The sequence below is a fragment of the Mesoplodon bidens genome, assembly GCF_964165515.1.
Source record: "Mesoplodon bidens genome assembly, chromosome: 3".
Lineage (NCBI taxonomy): Eukaryota > Metazoa > Chordata > Mammalia > Artiodactyla > Ziphiidae > Mesoplodon > Mesoplodon bidens.
The window spans coordinates 103907036-103922506 of NC_138178.1; the positions used below are offsets into that span (position 1 = coordinate 103907036).

General features: G+C 46.2%; 1 protein-coding gene across 7 annotated transcripts in view; it reads right to left on the reverse strand.

Annotated features, from left to right (window-relative positions):
* Positions 1 to 69: 69 nt before the first annotated feature.
* Positions 70 to 15471, reverse strand: part of SLC7A7 (solute carrier family 7 member 7) — a 40765-nt gene continuing 25363 nt past the window's right edge. For 6 of the 7 annotated variants that reach the window (XM_081227135.1, XM_081227131.1, XM_081227134.1 and 3 more), the window contains 7 exons: positions 5953 to 6078; positions 4950 to 5094; positions 3050 to 3173; positions 2695 to 2798; positions 2304 to 2400; positions 1198 to 1347; positions 70 to 988 (listed from right to left, as the gene is read on the reverse strand). In XM_081227135.1, the coding sequence (XP_081083261.1) occupies positions 680 to 988; positions 1198 to 1347; positions 2304 to 2400; positions 2695 to 2798; positions 3050 to 3173; positions 4950 to 5094; positions 5953 to 6078 (1055 nt within the window). In that variant the 3' untranslated portion in view covers positions 70 to 679. The remainder of the gene's footprint in view (positions 989 to 1197; positions 1348 to 2303; positions 2401 to 2694; positions 2799 to 3049; positions 3174 to 4949; positions 5095 to 5952; positions 6079 to 15471) is intronic. The other variant, XM_081227130.1, reaches the window with a different exon arrangement.

Here is a 15471-nt window from a genome sequence, read left to right on the forward strand (position 1 = left end):
GCACAGAAACGAAGACCCAACACAGCCAAAAATAAATAAATTTTTTTAAAAAATGAAGCCATTCAGAGCTCAGGAACATACCCTTTTATTGTTTAGCACCTTTGACAGTTTCACGTCTCTCTAAAGGAGGCGGGAAGTTTGGAGCATTATTGGGTCTTTCAGTGGGAAGGAGGAGTGGGCAGGCACACTGGAGGTGAGTGGATGTCTTAACACATGGGAATGTGCCACTGGAACATCCAAGCCCACACCTGGCATGCTCCCCATCACAGTCTGCTTTATTGTCCCTTTAAAAGAAATACGGAACAATATGTAGCAAAACAAATAAATTACTCTCCATCTCTCAAAAAGCAAGTTCAGAGGTTGTTGAAGCTGCCTAAGAGGCTTCTGGACAGACACCTCCAAAGTGGTGAGCTTTTCAGCTTCCTTGGCTCCAGCCAGTAGGAGATGAGGCCCCTGCTTCCCACATCTCAGGATTTCTTGTGTTTAGTTAGACTTGGGATCTTGTTGCTTGGGCATCTCTTCATCTTCCAAATCCATCTCTGCAGCAACGGACATACATAGGACCTGGAGATACCACGTGGCAGATGCTACAAAGAGAAGTTTGAGTCAAAACTGAGAAGAGGTCAACTGGGCTGAGTTCACGTGGCACCTGGGCCCGAGGGGACAATTAAGTTAAGCCTCAACAACAGGTAGGAGCTATGGCAAAGGTGATTTGGGAGACTAGATTTGCAGAAAAAGCCAAAAAAAAAAAAAAAAAAACCAGGCTGTACAATAGCTGAGCCGACTTGAAGATCCAAGGCTTACCCACAATCCTGCGGAGGCAAAGAGGTCGTTTGTGTTCTGGCACTCTGATGATGAAGAAGTAAAAGGGCAAGCCTGAGAGGGCAATGCCAATGCCAATGAGGGAGTTGATGGTATCGCTGTAGAGTGGAACAGCCACAAGGAAGATGGTGCAGAAGCAGAAGACAATGGGGAAGAAAAGGCTGAGCTAAGGGCACAGAAGAAACAAGTGGAGGTTAGACAGCTCAGGGTGGACAGCCAAGAAAACCCCACCTCCTGTGAACAGCAGGGCACTGAGTATTCTTGTCATCCCCTTCCTCAACTCGGAACCACCCTCAAGTTCCAGGCAAAGGTTTCTGAATAAATGTAAGAATCCCCTGGAGTGAGTGCAGCAGAGGTGGGATGGAGAGGTCCTACCTTGAGAGGACGAGGCCTATCAGGCTCCTTCCAGCGCAGATAAAGCTGACCCACGATAGAGAGCCCCACGAAGAACCAGTAGCTGAAGCTGTAGTAGTTAATGAGCTGGAAGATATCCTCCACACACAAGTAGATCAGCGCCATGAGACCCTGCAGGCACAAGCCCACATCAGCTCCTCTCAAGGCCTGTCACGCAAGGCACTTGCCAGTCCCCTTGATCTCCCACAAATCTACGCCCTTGTCAAGCCCTCAGTCTCCCCAACTGTCCTTTTCTGTTTCACCCCGTTTACCACCTTAGTTTCAACACCTCACTCCTTTCCTATTAAGTCAGTAGCCTTTTTCAGCCCATTCTTCAAACCCTTGCCAGGTTAATCCTCTGTACGGCACAGCTCAAAACAGTTCCTCAAATAGCTTTTGCCCCAGAGCCTCTCCAGAATGGCTCCAACATACAATTCCAGCTTTTACCTTCTGCTACCCATCTCCACGATGCTTAACCTCTGGACTTTCTGATGCTGTTTCTCTCAACCTAAAGCCCATCCATCGCTACCATTTGCAACCCTAAACTTAAAAATCCACTTCAAATTCACTTTCTCCAGGAAGTCTTTTCTGTTCACCCTCTACCCCCACAGAGTGACCATTTCTTCCCTTGAACACTACATCAGTGTCTGCCACGGCAGTCGTTACAGTGTAGTCCATGAACTTTATGCCTCATCCTGGGCCAGAGGAGGTCACCATTCCTTAAAAGAATATGGATTCTCTCAAGAACCACTGCAGCAGGGACTTCCTGGTGGTCCAGTGGGTAAGACTCCACGCTCCCAATGCAGGGGGCCCGGGTTCAATCCCTGGTCCGGGAACTAGATCCCACATGCATGCCACAACCAAGGGTCCGCATGCCGCAACCAAGACCCAGCACAGCCAAAATAAATAAATTAAAAAAAAAAAAACCCACTGCAGCAGTTATAGCACAGTGCCTTGCCCACAGTGGATGGTCCATCAACAGTTTTTCTATTAGAATCTTCTTTAGAGCTTCTGGGGAGCTAAGAACAGTTGTATCACTAAAGTTCCCCCACAATCTGGCTTTCAACCCCAGTCTTGAGACCACTTACATTGAAGAGCAGAGCCGGCACTGGTGTGAACCGCTCAACATGAATCATGCAGATGGTGTCAGGGAGATGGCCTTCTCTTGAGCCCACAAAGAAAAGCCTATTTTGGGTAAGATAGGAGAGGCTGAGAAACTTGTGGGATGTGGGTGTGGCCTGGTTCTTGTGCCACAAGGCCCTCCCTCTCTGGCATCCCCTCCTTCAAAAGGGTTTGAATAATTTGGGATGGAGTTCAATACTGAGATTTGTAAGAACTAGAGGCTGCTGATGAGAACAAGGCCAAAGGGTTGTGACTGTCACTTGGGGATCACGGTGACTAAAGTCTGGGTCCTGTAAGTCCTGCCCTGCCCTGCCATAGCTCTTCACTTTACCCCTCAGTAAAAGGTGACACTCATACCTAGACGCAGCCACAATGGAGGCATTGAGGCCACCAAAGCAGGATAACGCAACTGCCACTGGAATGGTCCAGTTGAACATTCCAAAAATCTGGTCTGCAAATGTCTAAGGGAAAGGAATGGAAAAGAGTCATTAGCAGGACCTAACAGGGATGGAAGGCAAGGACAAGCATGCCCCCTGGTGCCCCCTACTAGCAACCCAACCCTTCTTCCACAGCAGGGCTAACAGGACCTCTCAAGCCCAGTACTCTAGGCATACTCTTCAAGGATTACCCGCTTTCTGGGACTTTGAAGAGCAGCACGATACCCAAAGCCCAGAAACACACCCTCACCCTTCTGCTAGTGAAAATCCTTTACCACAGCAACAGCATCGCTGGCCAGGATGTCTCTCATGTCGAGCACCGTGTAATAGGCCACATTGGTTAAGATGTAGATGATGGTGACGATGGGCATGGAAATGCCAATGGAGAGGGGCAGATTCCTACAGCCAAACAGAACAGTGGATATATTAGCCCCCCAGTCTCCTCCCCACTGTCCTTTCATTCTCAGACTCTGCCCCACTAATCCGGGGATGAGGCCTCCCGTGGCATTTCCCCAGGGCTTTTGCCTTTGAAGTTGCCTAGGATAGGATAGGATAGGATAGGATAGTGACTTAAGCTCTGAACTCAAGAACTAAAGAGCATCCGGGAAAGGAACATCACATTCGGAACATCACATTCAGAGAAAGGCCTACACAAAGGAAAAAGGATTAACAGATGACTGTGTCACAGCATGATAATAGCACAGGAAAGTTCTGTTTGTTTTACTCTAGAGGTCTCTTAGTATCAGGATTCCTCCTCTAAGACTGTCAACACTGAAAAATTTGTATTAAGGTTAAATATAAAAGAAGAAATTATAGAGGGAAACTGAAATCTAACCTCTCCAGAGAATAATATAGGTCCTCAGTAGAAAGAACAATATGTGTATCTGAACAAGCAATCTGGGAAATATGTTCACCCCACCCCCTTACTCAGTTTGAGAGCTTTGAGTCCCATCCTAACCAGAGGCCAAGAGAAAAACATAAAGACTTCTCAAGGTCCCTCTGGCCCAATAAAGCCATGATCTTTATAAACGTTCTTCACAGTGAGACGGGGAAAAAAAGGAGAGAGGGGCAAATATTCAAGTCATTCAGTTTCTGTCCGGTAGGTGGAAGCACCACCCAGGCCTCGATCTGCTATTATCTGTTCCCAGGGTTGCAGCACTAGATGTGTATCAGGAATACTGTGTTTCTCAAAGCCAAAAGGTGTTTATTATTATTATTATTATTTATTTATTTATTTATTTTTGCGGTACGCGGGCCTCTCACCGTTGTGGCCTCTCCCATTGCGGAGCACAGGCTCCGGACGCGCAGGCTCAGCGGCCATGGCTCACGGGCCCAGCCGCTCCGCGGCATGTGGGATCTTCCCGGACCGGGGCACGAACCTGTGTCCCCTGCATCGGCAGGCGGACCCCCAACCACTGCGCCACCAGGGAAGCCCTATTATTATTATTTTGACTTAGAACTTTATAGAAACCTCACTCCCTGGCAAATCTTAGGTCCTAGACTCATTGAATTTAAGAGCCAGGAAAAGCTCTAGAGATCGTATAATTCAACCCCCTCAATTACAGACAAGGAGCAGGCAGAGATGGCAGGGGATTCCCTCAAGGTCATCCAACAAATCAGTGGAAAGACAGGTCCAGGCCCTTTGACTCCCTGCCCAGAGTTCTTTTTACTCTGCATGACTACAGGGCAATTCAGAGTAAAAATGGTGTCCTGAAACAAACCATACCACAATTCAAAGTCAGTATGAATTTGAGAAACAAGGAAGGGATCAGAAGGGAAAGGAAGGTTTCTGGTAGTCTATGACCTAAAGTTATATATATGGGAATAAGGGTGGGTGGAAAATCTTTCAAGGAAAATGTTTTTTCAAAAAAATTTTAAAAATTTAAAAAAGCATACACGAGCACATGGTACAACTTGCTTTGATTAATGCAGAAATGCATGAACAAATGAGTAAAGGCCTGTGAAGAAGAAAATTTTTTTAACACATGAGAAAGTTCACCTCTTAGCTCTGCTACTGTGATCATGGACAAGTTACTTCTCTGGGCCTCCGGCCTCCAGTCTATTAAAATGACACTGATAAAATCAACCAGTTGTGGTATGCTGTCTGGCACACAGTAGGAGCTCAATAAAATGATGGCTATCATTGCCATGGAAAGTTGATGGTGAGGTACCTACCTCTCAGGATTCTTGATCTCTTCGGTGACATAATTGAGGGTATCCCAGCCCGAGTAGGAGAACAGAGCTGAGTACAGTGCCAGAGCAATGTTGCCCACTGAACATGATGAACCCTCAAAGGAATTTTCAAAGTGAGTCGAGGCTCCTGGAACCCAGAGAATATGGAAAGGTAGAAGGATTAGTGGCCTACATCCCAACTACAAGGTGATCCAGTAAAGGAGAGGAAGAATGTGACGATAATAGAATGTGTGTGGCTTACAACACCTTGGCAGCAAGGGTACCAGTGGAAGAATGGGGAGCAGAAGAGAGACATCTACAGTAATGGGCCAGAGCGCAGGGATCTTGACAGGAAGGACCCCGGTGGCTCTCTAGAGTAAGGGTCCACGACAGAGCAGAGGGCTGGAGAACAGGGGTGACGCGGTTCTGTCTGCCCCCTTCCTAACCCAGACAGCTGATACGGAGTGGAGGAAGGGCAGGGCTCAGTATGCCCAGTCAACAGAGTAGTTGCAGGGTAGGTGTTCACACCTGGAAACTGGGAGAGGAGTGGGTACAAGAGGTTCATTTCTGCCCTTGTCCGCTCCCAAGGGGAGAACAGTCAGAGCTACAGCATTGGGCTCGACAATCTGCAAAAGCTGGCTCCCAGGATATGGCTCTTTTTTGCCCAGATCAACCTCCTCTGGGAGGCAGCATGCAGAGAAGTGACAGGACAGGCTTTGGGCTCAGTCTGCCTGGGTACAGATTTCAGCTCCACTACTTAAGCTAGGGACTTCAGGGACTTCCCTGGTGGTCCAGTGGTTAGGACTCCTTGCTTGCATGGCAGGGGGCACGGGTTCAACCCCGGTGGGGGAACTAAGATCCTGCAAGCCTTGGGGCATGGCCAAAAAAATAAACAAAATGGGAATAATAGTACCCATTAAATGAAATCATGCACAGAGGTCACTTCGAGGAGTATGGCGTATGGAAAATGCTTAACAAACATGAGTTGCTGTCACTCATTTCTTACCCTGGCCAAGTCTAACAATGCCTGCGATGATGACGGCGATCAGCGCCAATACTTTTGCGTAGGTGAAAACATCTTGTACCAGGGTTCCCCACTTGACATAGGCACAGTTAATGAAGGTTAAGAGACCTGAAAGAAAAATAATACTGATTGGTGACTGACCCCACCGTCCAGAGGGCCCTAGACCCCCAAGCAGTTTTTCTAGTACCAGTCACCAAAATAGACCCTTTGGCCAAAGACAGAACTGTTTGGGCTCTGACCTGCTCTTCGTTGGGAACCTCTGCCCAGAATGCCCTCACCATTATCATTCAAAGGCACTTGCTGAGCACCTGTGTACACAGCAACACACACACAGACACACACACACACACACACACACACGCCCTCAGCACTTATACAAGAGACATAAAAGCGACTAGATTTGCTTACACACAAAAGTGCTCACAGCAATAGGAGGCACCTGGTAGCGGAACAGGATTAGTGATGCGTTCCAGCTGTTGGCTCTGAAAAGTCATGGTCTCTCCCCCTCTCCAGCCCTGTATCCCCTTATATGGGCTCCAGGACCCAGCACTCTGATGCTGTGGGATTACTGTTAACCTTGATGAGTCCTGTTGTGACTTATCCAACGTCTGGGCTAGCAGGTCAGGATGTGTGGCCAGGATTAGGCTGGAGGCCAGACTTCCTGCTACTGCCGGCCAGCTCAGCTGCTTGTTTTCATGCTTGGAAAGACTCTTGGAACTGAGGTTCCTACAGAAGGGGGATGGGGCATTTTTCCTGACTGGACAATGCAAAAGTCAGAGCCACAAACATTCCTCAAGTCTTTCTATCCTGGGGTAGAGGCAATCCCTTTACTTGGATGAGCTTCAGCAAAATTCATGGATTGCCCTTAGAGCCAGGGTTCTTAACCTAGGGCTTCCACAGGCCTGAAATTCTTTGTAAAGTGTTATGTGCATATGTCCAAAGAATATGCATTGTTCTAAGAAAGGGGTCGATAACTTTCACCAGAATCTCAGAGAAATCCACTACCCCACCCCCCAAAAAAGCTATAATCTGCTGCTTCAGAAGAAGAAATTCAAGAGGGGAAGAAAATCAAAAGAAACAATTCTGAAATTCAGCAGAATGTTCCTCAATCCCCCACCAACCTCTTAAACAAGCAGGCAGCCACATACCCAGTACCTTCCCTGCTGTGGCAAAGTGGATCATTTCACTGCTCCCTCCTTCCCAGCTCAGCAACTGGAGCACTAGAAGGAGGGCTTAACAGCCCTTCTCCCAAGGGCTGCGAAGACAAGATCAGAGCCAGCCTGCCTTACCAGAGGAGAAAGTGCTGGGCTTGCCTGCTTCAGGCCACCAACTCAGTCCCAAGTACTCCCTGTCTCAGTTCTGGCAGTGGTGTGACCCTCAGTGTCCCCAGTCCTTCTGTTTTGTTGTGTCCTGGTCTCATCACACTCTGGCCCAGAGGCTACTTCATCCTGAGAGGCAGGAAAGAGCAGCCCCTCAGAACAGCTGTCTCACCTTCTGTCTCCCCCTCCCTTACTGCCCGAGTTCTTTTCCGCTCTTCCAGAAAGGGGGCATTCCTGTCCCAAACAAACACTTGCCTTTCTGCCTAATAAACAAGCCAATGAACAACCAGACCTTATCACAGGGCTGGGCAAAAATGCACCCATAACTCCAGGCCAACGTAGTGTTAAGTTAATAAAGACACAAGCATGTAGTCTCCACAGGCATCCCATAAAACGGGCAAATCTTTCAGATCTGCTGATCCTCCTCAGCCAGTCACCCATCCTGTACTCCCCACTGGACTTCTGCCTCCTGCCTCTTCTGTCCATCCTGTAACCTCCACCCCTCACCCTCAGGCTCTGCTGCTGACTTACTAATTAATATAACTCAAGCCAGGTTGGATTAGAAGCATCTGGGACAACTGGAGCTACCATATTCACAAGGGAATGGGGTCCCCTAATTAAAATTCATGGGTGGACTTCCCTGGTGGCACAGTGGTTAAGAATCCGCCTGCCAATGCAGGGGACACGGGTTCGAGCCCTGGCCTGGGAAGATCCCACATGCCACAGAGCAACTAAGCCCGTGCACCGCAACTACTGAACCTGTGCTCTAGAGCCCACGAGCCACAACTACTGAGCCCATGTGCCACAACTACTGAAGCCCACGCGCCTAGAGCCCATGCTCTGCAACAAGAGAAGCTACCGAAATGAGAAGCCTGCGCACAGCAACGAAGACCCAATGCAGCCAAAAATAAATTAATTTAAAAAAAAAATCATGGGTAGCCCTCAGGGTCACCAGGGGGACAACACTAAACTGGGATAGGCTTGAGAATTAAGAGACTGGTTCTGGTTCAGAGTCAGTCTGTAGCCACATGCCACATGCTTCTGTTCTCAGCTCTGTCCAAGGAAGAGCCAACTCCTTATCCTTTACTACAACAAATTCTGAAAAGAAAATACATGGATTGTTTACATTTTAATCCCTACAGCTTCTCTAGTCTACTTCCATATCCATCCATCTGTGTCCTTCCTCTTACCCACCAGTATTTCCTCCTCCCCCGCTCCTGAGCCCTTGTTCTTAGCCACTGACCCACCATCTTGCCCTGATCTGCTCTCCGTATTGAGCACAGGAGGTTCGGTTTGAACGAAGAAGGGAATCCTCTGGAAAGAGCGCTGGCCCTCATCTTCCCCAGCGCTCAGCTTCCTCCAGGGCCTCTTGGCCGTGGGAGCAGGAAATGGGTATGGCAGGCAGCAGTGCTGACTGGGCTCTCTGTCCCCACCCCCAGCGGATACAGCTGACCGGTGGCCCCAGAGCCTAGCCAAGTGCTCTGTTCTTGAAGTGGAGCCTGACCTCCTGCTTCAGAGGCAGGGAAGGGGGTGGGGGTAGGACATGGGGTTAGAATAATATGGAGGCAACTGCAAGTTAACCTCAAGGACAGAGATGCCCTACCCTCCTACCTCTAGGTGCAATTCAATCTCCACCCAACACTGGGCCAAGACCACAGAAAGATGGGCTGAAAATCACCTCGGACCATTGACTCAGGTGCACCTCCATTCCTGCTTTGACCCCTGCTTTGGAGGAAGAAGCAGCTGAGAAGAAGTCACTCCTATAATCATCTAAAGAGATGCTCCTGAATGGTCATGAAACCCAGCCTCCATGGGCCCCCGGAGGAGGAGGCTAGTTCCAGCACTAAGGCCCAGCGTCAGCTCTAGAACTAAAAGCAAGGAGAGCAGATGCCTGGCTTAATCCAGAAGTGAACAAAGCTTGCAGGCCCATTCAGGATCAGATGCCCAGATTTAGTTTAGATGTTCAAACTAAACAGTCCCTGAAAAAGAACATTCAGCCTACAATTCTCCCAGCACCATTAGTTTTAAATACATACAACATAACACACAACTTAGGCTGCTATTTAAGCCATTTTCTCCTTCAGATTCCCAGGGACTGTAAAAACCTCAGCAATTTATTAGGCCACTCATGCCGTTTGTAAAGAGACCAATAGCTCTTCCTCCCACCCCGCCAAAAACTTCTCCTTCGCAACTTCTAGCTAATTGTCCTGGACCTCTCCCCTGGAGCCACAAAGCATCAAGCTGAAGCCTCTCGCACATCATGATAAGCCCTTCTTATCATTAAAGGCTGACATCCTGTTCCCCTTGAGTCTTCCCTCTTCAGTCCAAAGACCTATTTTCTTCAACATCTTGTGTGATAAATATGGTTTCCCACTCACCAGCCCAGTTCACTCCTCTGTATTAATTGCACTTTGTCAGTGTCTCCCTGGAAACTGAGACCCACACAGAAAACTCCAGATATTGTTGCAGGCTATGGAGTCTCAGTTTGAACTCGTCAACTGTTAACTCCTTTTTTTCTCCCAAACTGATGAGCTTTTCCCTCTCCCTGTGTTTGGGCCTATTAAAAGTGATTTTTTTTTAATCCCAAATATGGGGCTTTACATTTATTCCTAGTAACTTTTCTCTCTGAATTTTTAGGCATCATTCCCATTTATCAGAAATGGAGTTCCCCCTTCATTTTAATCAGTTAGTTCAAATGCCTTCAATTTTGTGAAATCTGCAAATCTGATTAGCAAACTTTCTGGATCTTCACTGAAGTCACTTATAAAAATGTTGACTAGGATAGGCAGAGCCCTGTAGTCTATCACTATAGATCTTCCTCTCTGCTGTCATTATTCCACGACGTCAACCAGGAATCCACCAAACTATTTTTTTTTATCTAGTCCATCTTTTTCTACCTTGTCAACAAGAATATCACAAGAGTTTGCCAAGAACCACTCTGAAATCTGTATATACACGTCTCTGCTCTAGAAATCTAACGATGCTATCAAATAATAATTCAAATGAAATTAGTACATATTTATGCTAGAATGTTCATAGCTATACCATTGTAATAGTCAAAAATTTAAACAACCCAAATGCCAATCAATGATAGAATGGCTAAATGAATACAATGGAATACTAAACAGCAATGAGAATGAACCATCTACAGCTACAGACAAAATTATGGCTGAATGTCACACACGTATTAAGTGAACAAGCCAAACACAAGAGAGTACACACCCTTTATATCCATTTACATAAAAACAGGCTAAATTAATCTATGCTACTAGAAGTCAGAACAGCGATTTCCCTTAGCGTGTGCATGGGGGGCACAGGGGAGTGACTGGGAGAAGCGCAGGAGAGGTTCAGGGGGCTGCCTTTTTGATGTGGATGCTGGTTACACATGTGTGTTCAGTTTGACAATTCATCAAGCTGTACACTTATGACATGTGCACAGTTCCTTTTGTATATTACACTTGAATAAAAAATTAAAATTGAACAAAAAATGAGGTTAGCTTCTTTTTAGCAAATCTATACAGGTTACTAGAGATCCTCCTTTCTTCCCTTCACACTTTGCTAACCAGGTTTAACAGATGAGCCTAGAATTTGGGGAGGAATCAACCTCGGATTACCAGTGCAGAATGCTCAGAATCCACCTCCTCTCTTTTTTTTTAATTTATTTATTTACTTTATTGATTTTTGGCTGCGTTGGATCTTCGTTGCTGTGCATGGGCTTTCTCTAGTTGCGGCAAGCGGGGGCCACTCTTCGTTGCAGTGTGCGGGCTTCTCATTGTGGTGGCTTCTCTTGTTGTGGAGCATGGGCGCTAGGCACGTGGGCTTCAGTAGTTGTGGCTCACGGGCTCTAGGGCGCAGGCTCAGTAGTTGTGGCAAATGGGCTTAGTTGCTCTGCGGCATGTGGTATCTTCCCAGACCAGGGCTCAAACCCCTGTCCCCTGCATTAGCAGGCGGATTCTTAACCACTGCGCCACCAGGGAAGTCCCTCCTTTTCTTTCTTGGAAAGCCAGGTTATCACTTGTGGTAGGCACAGTGGCCCTGAGAAACAGAAGAGTCAGTGTGAAAGACTTTTGATGTGAGAAAGACTTGACTAGCTACTGCTGGCTTTGAAGATGGAAGGGGGCCATGAGCCCCTAGAAGCTAGAAAAGGCAAGAAAATGGACTCTCCCCTAGAGCCTCCAGAAAGGAACATGGCCATGCTGACACCTTGATGTTAGCCCGGTTAGCCGGCTTTTCAGACTTCTGACCTACAGAACTGTGAAATAATAAATTTGTGTTGTTTTAAACCACTAAATTGGTTGTAATTTGCTACAGCAGCAATAGGAAACTAATAAGTCACTCAACAGTTTCCTTTTTATACCCTTCCTGTTCTCCAAGGTCCTGGAGATGCCTAGTAGTCATTCTGTCATCTCAACTAATTATAAATTCTTTCCATTTGTTTGCAAGTGGATAGTTAAAAACATTTAAAGCAATGACACGCTTTATTACTATCTCCTCAACTCTCTTGGTCTTGTTTTTTGTTGGCCTAGATCTATCGGCCTGTTGGGTTTTTATTGAACCCTTTCTTAGGGGAGCAATCCTTCTGCAGGTAAAGTTAGAGGAAAAGTGGGACTGTGGCCTCTCCTTTCCACCATCTATTATCATAGATCTAACTGCCCCCAGAGCATCCAGCCTTGCCCCTGCTGTTCTCACTCTGAACATTGCTCTCGGAAAATTTTGTTGGCCTTAGTCGCTTCTTCAGTTCTTAGTTTATGCTGGGCATTAACCTTCTGGACACTCTCCTTGCAGGGTCACTCCTTTATTTATTTAGTCTTGATTATGTCACCTCTCATCTCTTGCATATCGTTTCTAAAAATCTGAGCTCATCAAAAATCAATGTGTTAGGGGTTTCCCTGGTGGCGCAGTGGTTGAGAGTCCGCCTGCCGATGCAGGGGACACGGGTTCGTGCCCCGGTCCGGGAAGATCCCACATGCCGCGGAGCGGCTGGGCCCGTGAGCCATGGCCACTGAGCCTGCGCATCCGGAGCCTGTGCTCCGCAATGGGAGAGGCCACAGCAGTGAGAGGCCCGCGTACCGAAAAAAAAAAAAAAATCATCAATGTGTTAGGGGCTTCCCTGGTAGTGCAGTAGTTAAGAATCTGCCTGCCAATGCAGGGGACACGGGTTCGAGCCCTGGTCTGGGAAGACCTCACATGCCACGGAGCAACTAAGCCCGTGCGCCACAACTACTGAAGCCCGCGTGCTTAGAGCCCCTGCTCCACAGCAAGAAAAGCCACCACAAAGAGAAGCCCGCACACTGCAAAGAAGAGTAGCCCTGCTCACTGCAACTAGAGAAACCCTGTAGCAATGATGACCCAACACAGCCAAAACTTAAAAAATAAATAAATTTTAAAAAATTAGTTTAAAAAAAAATCAATGTGTTCAATCACATCACTTTCTTCAGATGATTCTCCTGTTCTTCCTAAATAAGATTAATTATTGTATCAGAATTTCATCTTGAAGGGACTTCCCTGGTAGTCCAGTGGGTAAGACTCCACACTCCCAATGCAGGGGGCCCAGGTTCGATCCCTGGTCGGGGAACTAGATCCCGCGTGCAGGCCTCAACTAAAAAGTCCGCATGGCCCCGCGTGCCACCACGCTTCCGGGGGCCGTTATTGCCCGGGTCACGCTCCTGCCCACCCGCCTCAGGACCCTAGACCATGGAGGAGCCTGGTATGCCTCATGAGTCAGCAGAGGATTTGTTTCATTTCAACATCGGGAGCTGGCATTTCTCAGTTCCCAGAAGCAAACTCGCTCAGTTCCCAGGCTCCCTGTTATGGAAGGAGGCTTCAGCGTTGACCTCTTCGGAAAGGCAGAGGCTGTTCATTGACAGAGATGGTTCCACATTCAGGCATGTGCACTATTACCTCTACACCTCCAAACTCTCCTTCTCCAGTTGTGCAGAACTGAACTTGCTCTATGAGCAAGCACTGTGTTTGCAGCTGATGCCTTTGCTGCAGGTAAGATACTCTTGTCTTCCAGGAGTGGTGATCAGTAACATAGGCCTTACATCACTAAAATGTGTGTCCTTTTATATATTCGTTGCTGAGATGATCCTCTTAATGAGGAAGTGTGATGAGTGAGATAAGGTAATAAACGGTACACTAGAAACGCATGTTCTGAATAAAGGATTTCATCCTGACTCTGCCTTATCTATGCCAGCAGCCACCACAGACCCAGGATAGGACTTTCCGCGGCCTGAAAGGGTGTTCTTGACTCTTGGAAATCCTAGCTTAAGCTTCTTCTTTCTTTTGTTGTTGAATTTTAAAAGGTGGAAACACTAGAAATTGTAGGATTTGCTACATACACTGTGTCTGAGATTTAAAATCTAAAAGATTTGTCAAGAACATTACTTCTTGGGACTTCCCTGGTGGCCCAGTGGTTAAGAATCCTCCTGCCAATACAGGGGACATGGGTTCGATCCCTGTTCCAGGAAGATCCCACATGCCGCAGAGCAACTAAGCCCGTGCGCCACAACTACTGAGCCCATGTGCCACAACTACTGAAGCCCATGCGCCTAGAGCCCGTGCTTCAGAACAAGAGAAGCCACCACAATGAGAAGCCCACTCGCCGCAACTAGAGAAAGCCCGTGCACAGCAACAAAGACCCAATGCAGCCAAAAATTAATTAACTAATTAATTAAAAAAAAAAAAAAAGGACATCACTTCTCACTGTGCCTGTTAGGTACACAATGTTCACTTACATCAAAGTAAAACGTCCTCCAAACTGCAGAATCTTTCATTTGTCTTCACTTCTCTGTTTTCCAAGACTTCTTTTCTTGGTATAAGAGCTTTAAATACCTTTACTTTTAAACCATCATAGTATCACTGAAGAACATTACCTTCTTTCTTAATTTTTCTCCAGACTACAGAAATCATTTCTGTGGTTTATCTTAGTTTATTCTTAGTTTTTGAACAATGATATTTTTTTAACCTGGAAGAACTAAATATTATGACTGGGAAGGACCATTGGCCATGCTCCATGTCAATCCTACTGTCTGGACAAGGTGTTGTTTATTCTGTCTTCACGAGCACTGACTGACAAGCCACAGTGCAGCTCAGTGCACTACGAACTATGCCTCTCCAACACCTCAAAGAAGAGAATTGAGGTAGACCATGCGTATCTGGGTCATATGGGAATGAGAACATTTCATAATGTATGTTTTCATGGACACTGTTTACGAAATCAGTGTTTTCTCTTGAAAGGTATTATACATTTGGAAATCAAAATCCTTAACATACTCCAGTGCAGGTTGTTGTATATTCTTTTCTTTTTATTTTTTTTTAAAGTTACCCACCCGAAATAAAAATTTTTTCAACTAAAAAAAAAAAAAAAGTCCACATGCCACAACTATGAGCCCGCATGCCACAACTAAGACCTGGTGCAGCCAAAATAAATAAACAAATATTAAAAAAAAAAAAAAAAGAATTTCATTTTGAAGACACCCCTGGTCTTTTTCCTGTTTTTAAATCCCTGGCTGTAAAATTGTAATTCTTTGCCCTGAACTTTTCTGCAATCTCTTTGCCTAAAATTTAGAGTACATTTTGGAGGAAATCCAGCATTTCTTTTTCTGGGACATAAACTCTGAGAAGACATAATCACTTCCTCATAAGGATTCCACATTGCCCCTGGTTATGTCAAATAATAATAATAATAAATCCTTATCCTTTAGAGACATATATTGAAGCCTTTATGGATTAAATGGTTTGATGTCTTGGATTTGATTTAAATAATCTAGTGTGGGTGAGGAAGGGGTGGTTGGAGCATATATGTTGATAAAACAGTGTTGATAATCATTGATGCTGGTGCTTGAACCCTGGGAGTTCACTGTGCAATTTGCTCTACTTTTGTATATGTTTGAAATCTTCCATAATAAACCATTTTTTTTTAATGTAGAGAGGTACTGCTTCTAATAGAATGCAACTGATTTTAGCAAAAGATGCTCAGGGAATTGAAGCTTCCATTGCTACCATATTTCCCTTTTGTACAAATTTTATGATTTTTATGAGGAAAGCAAAACACTTATTCTTCTGATCTGAGAGTGTGCAGTAAATGCCCACAGTTACATCATTCCTACTTCTTTTTGCTTTTATCTTCGTGTTCTCTTCACCATGCTTCTTCCCTTAGGATGGGGGTTTATTTCCATGT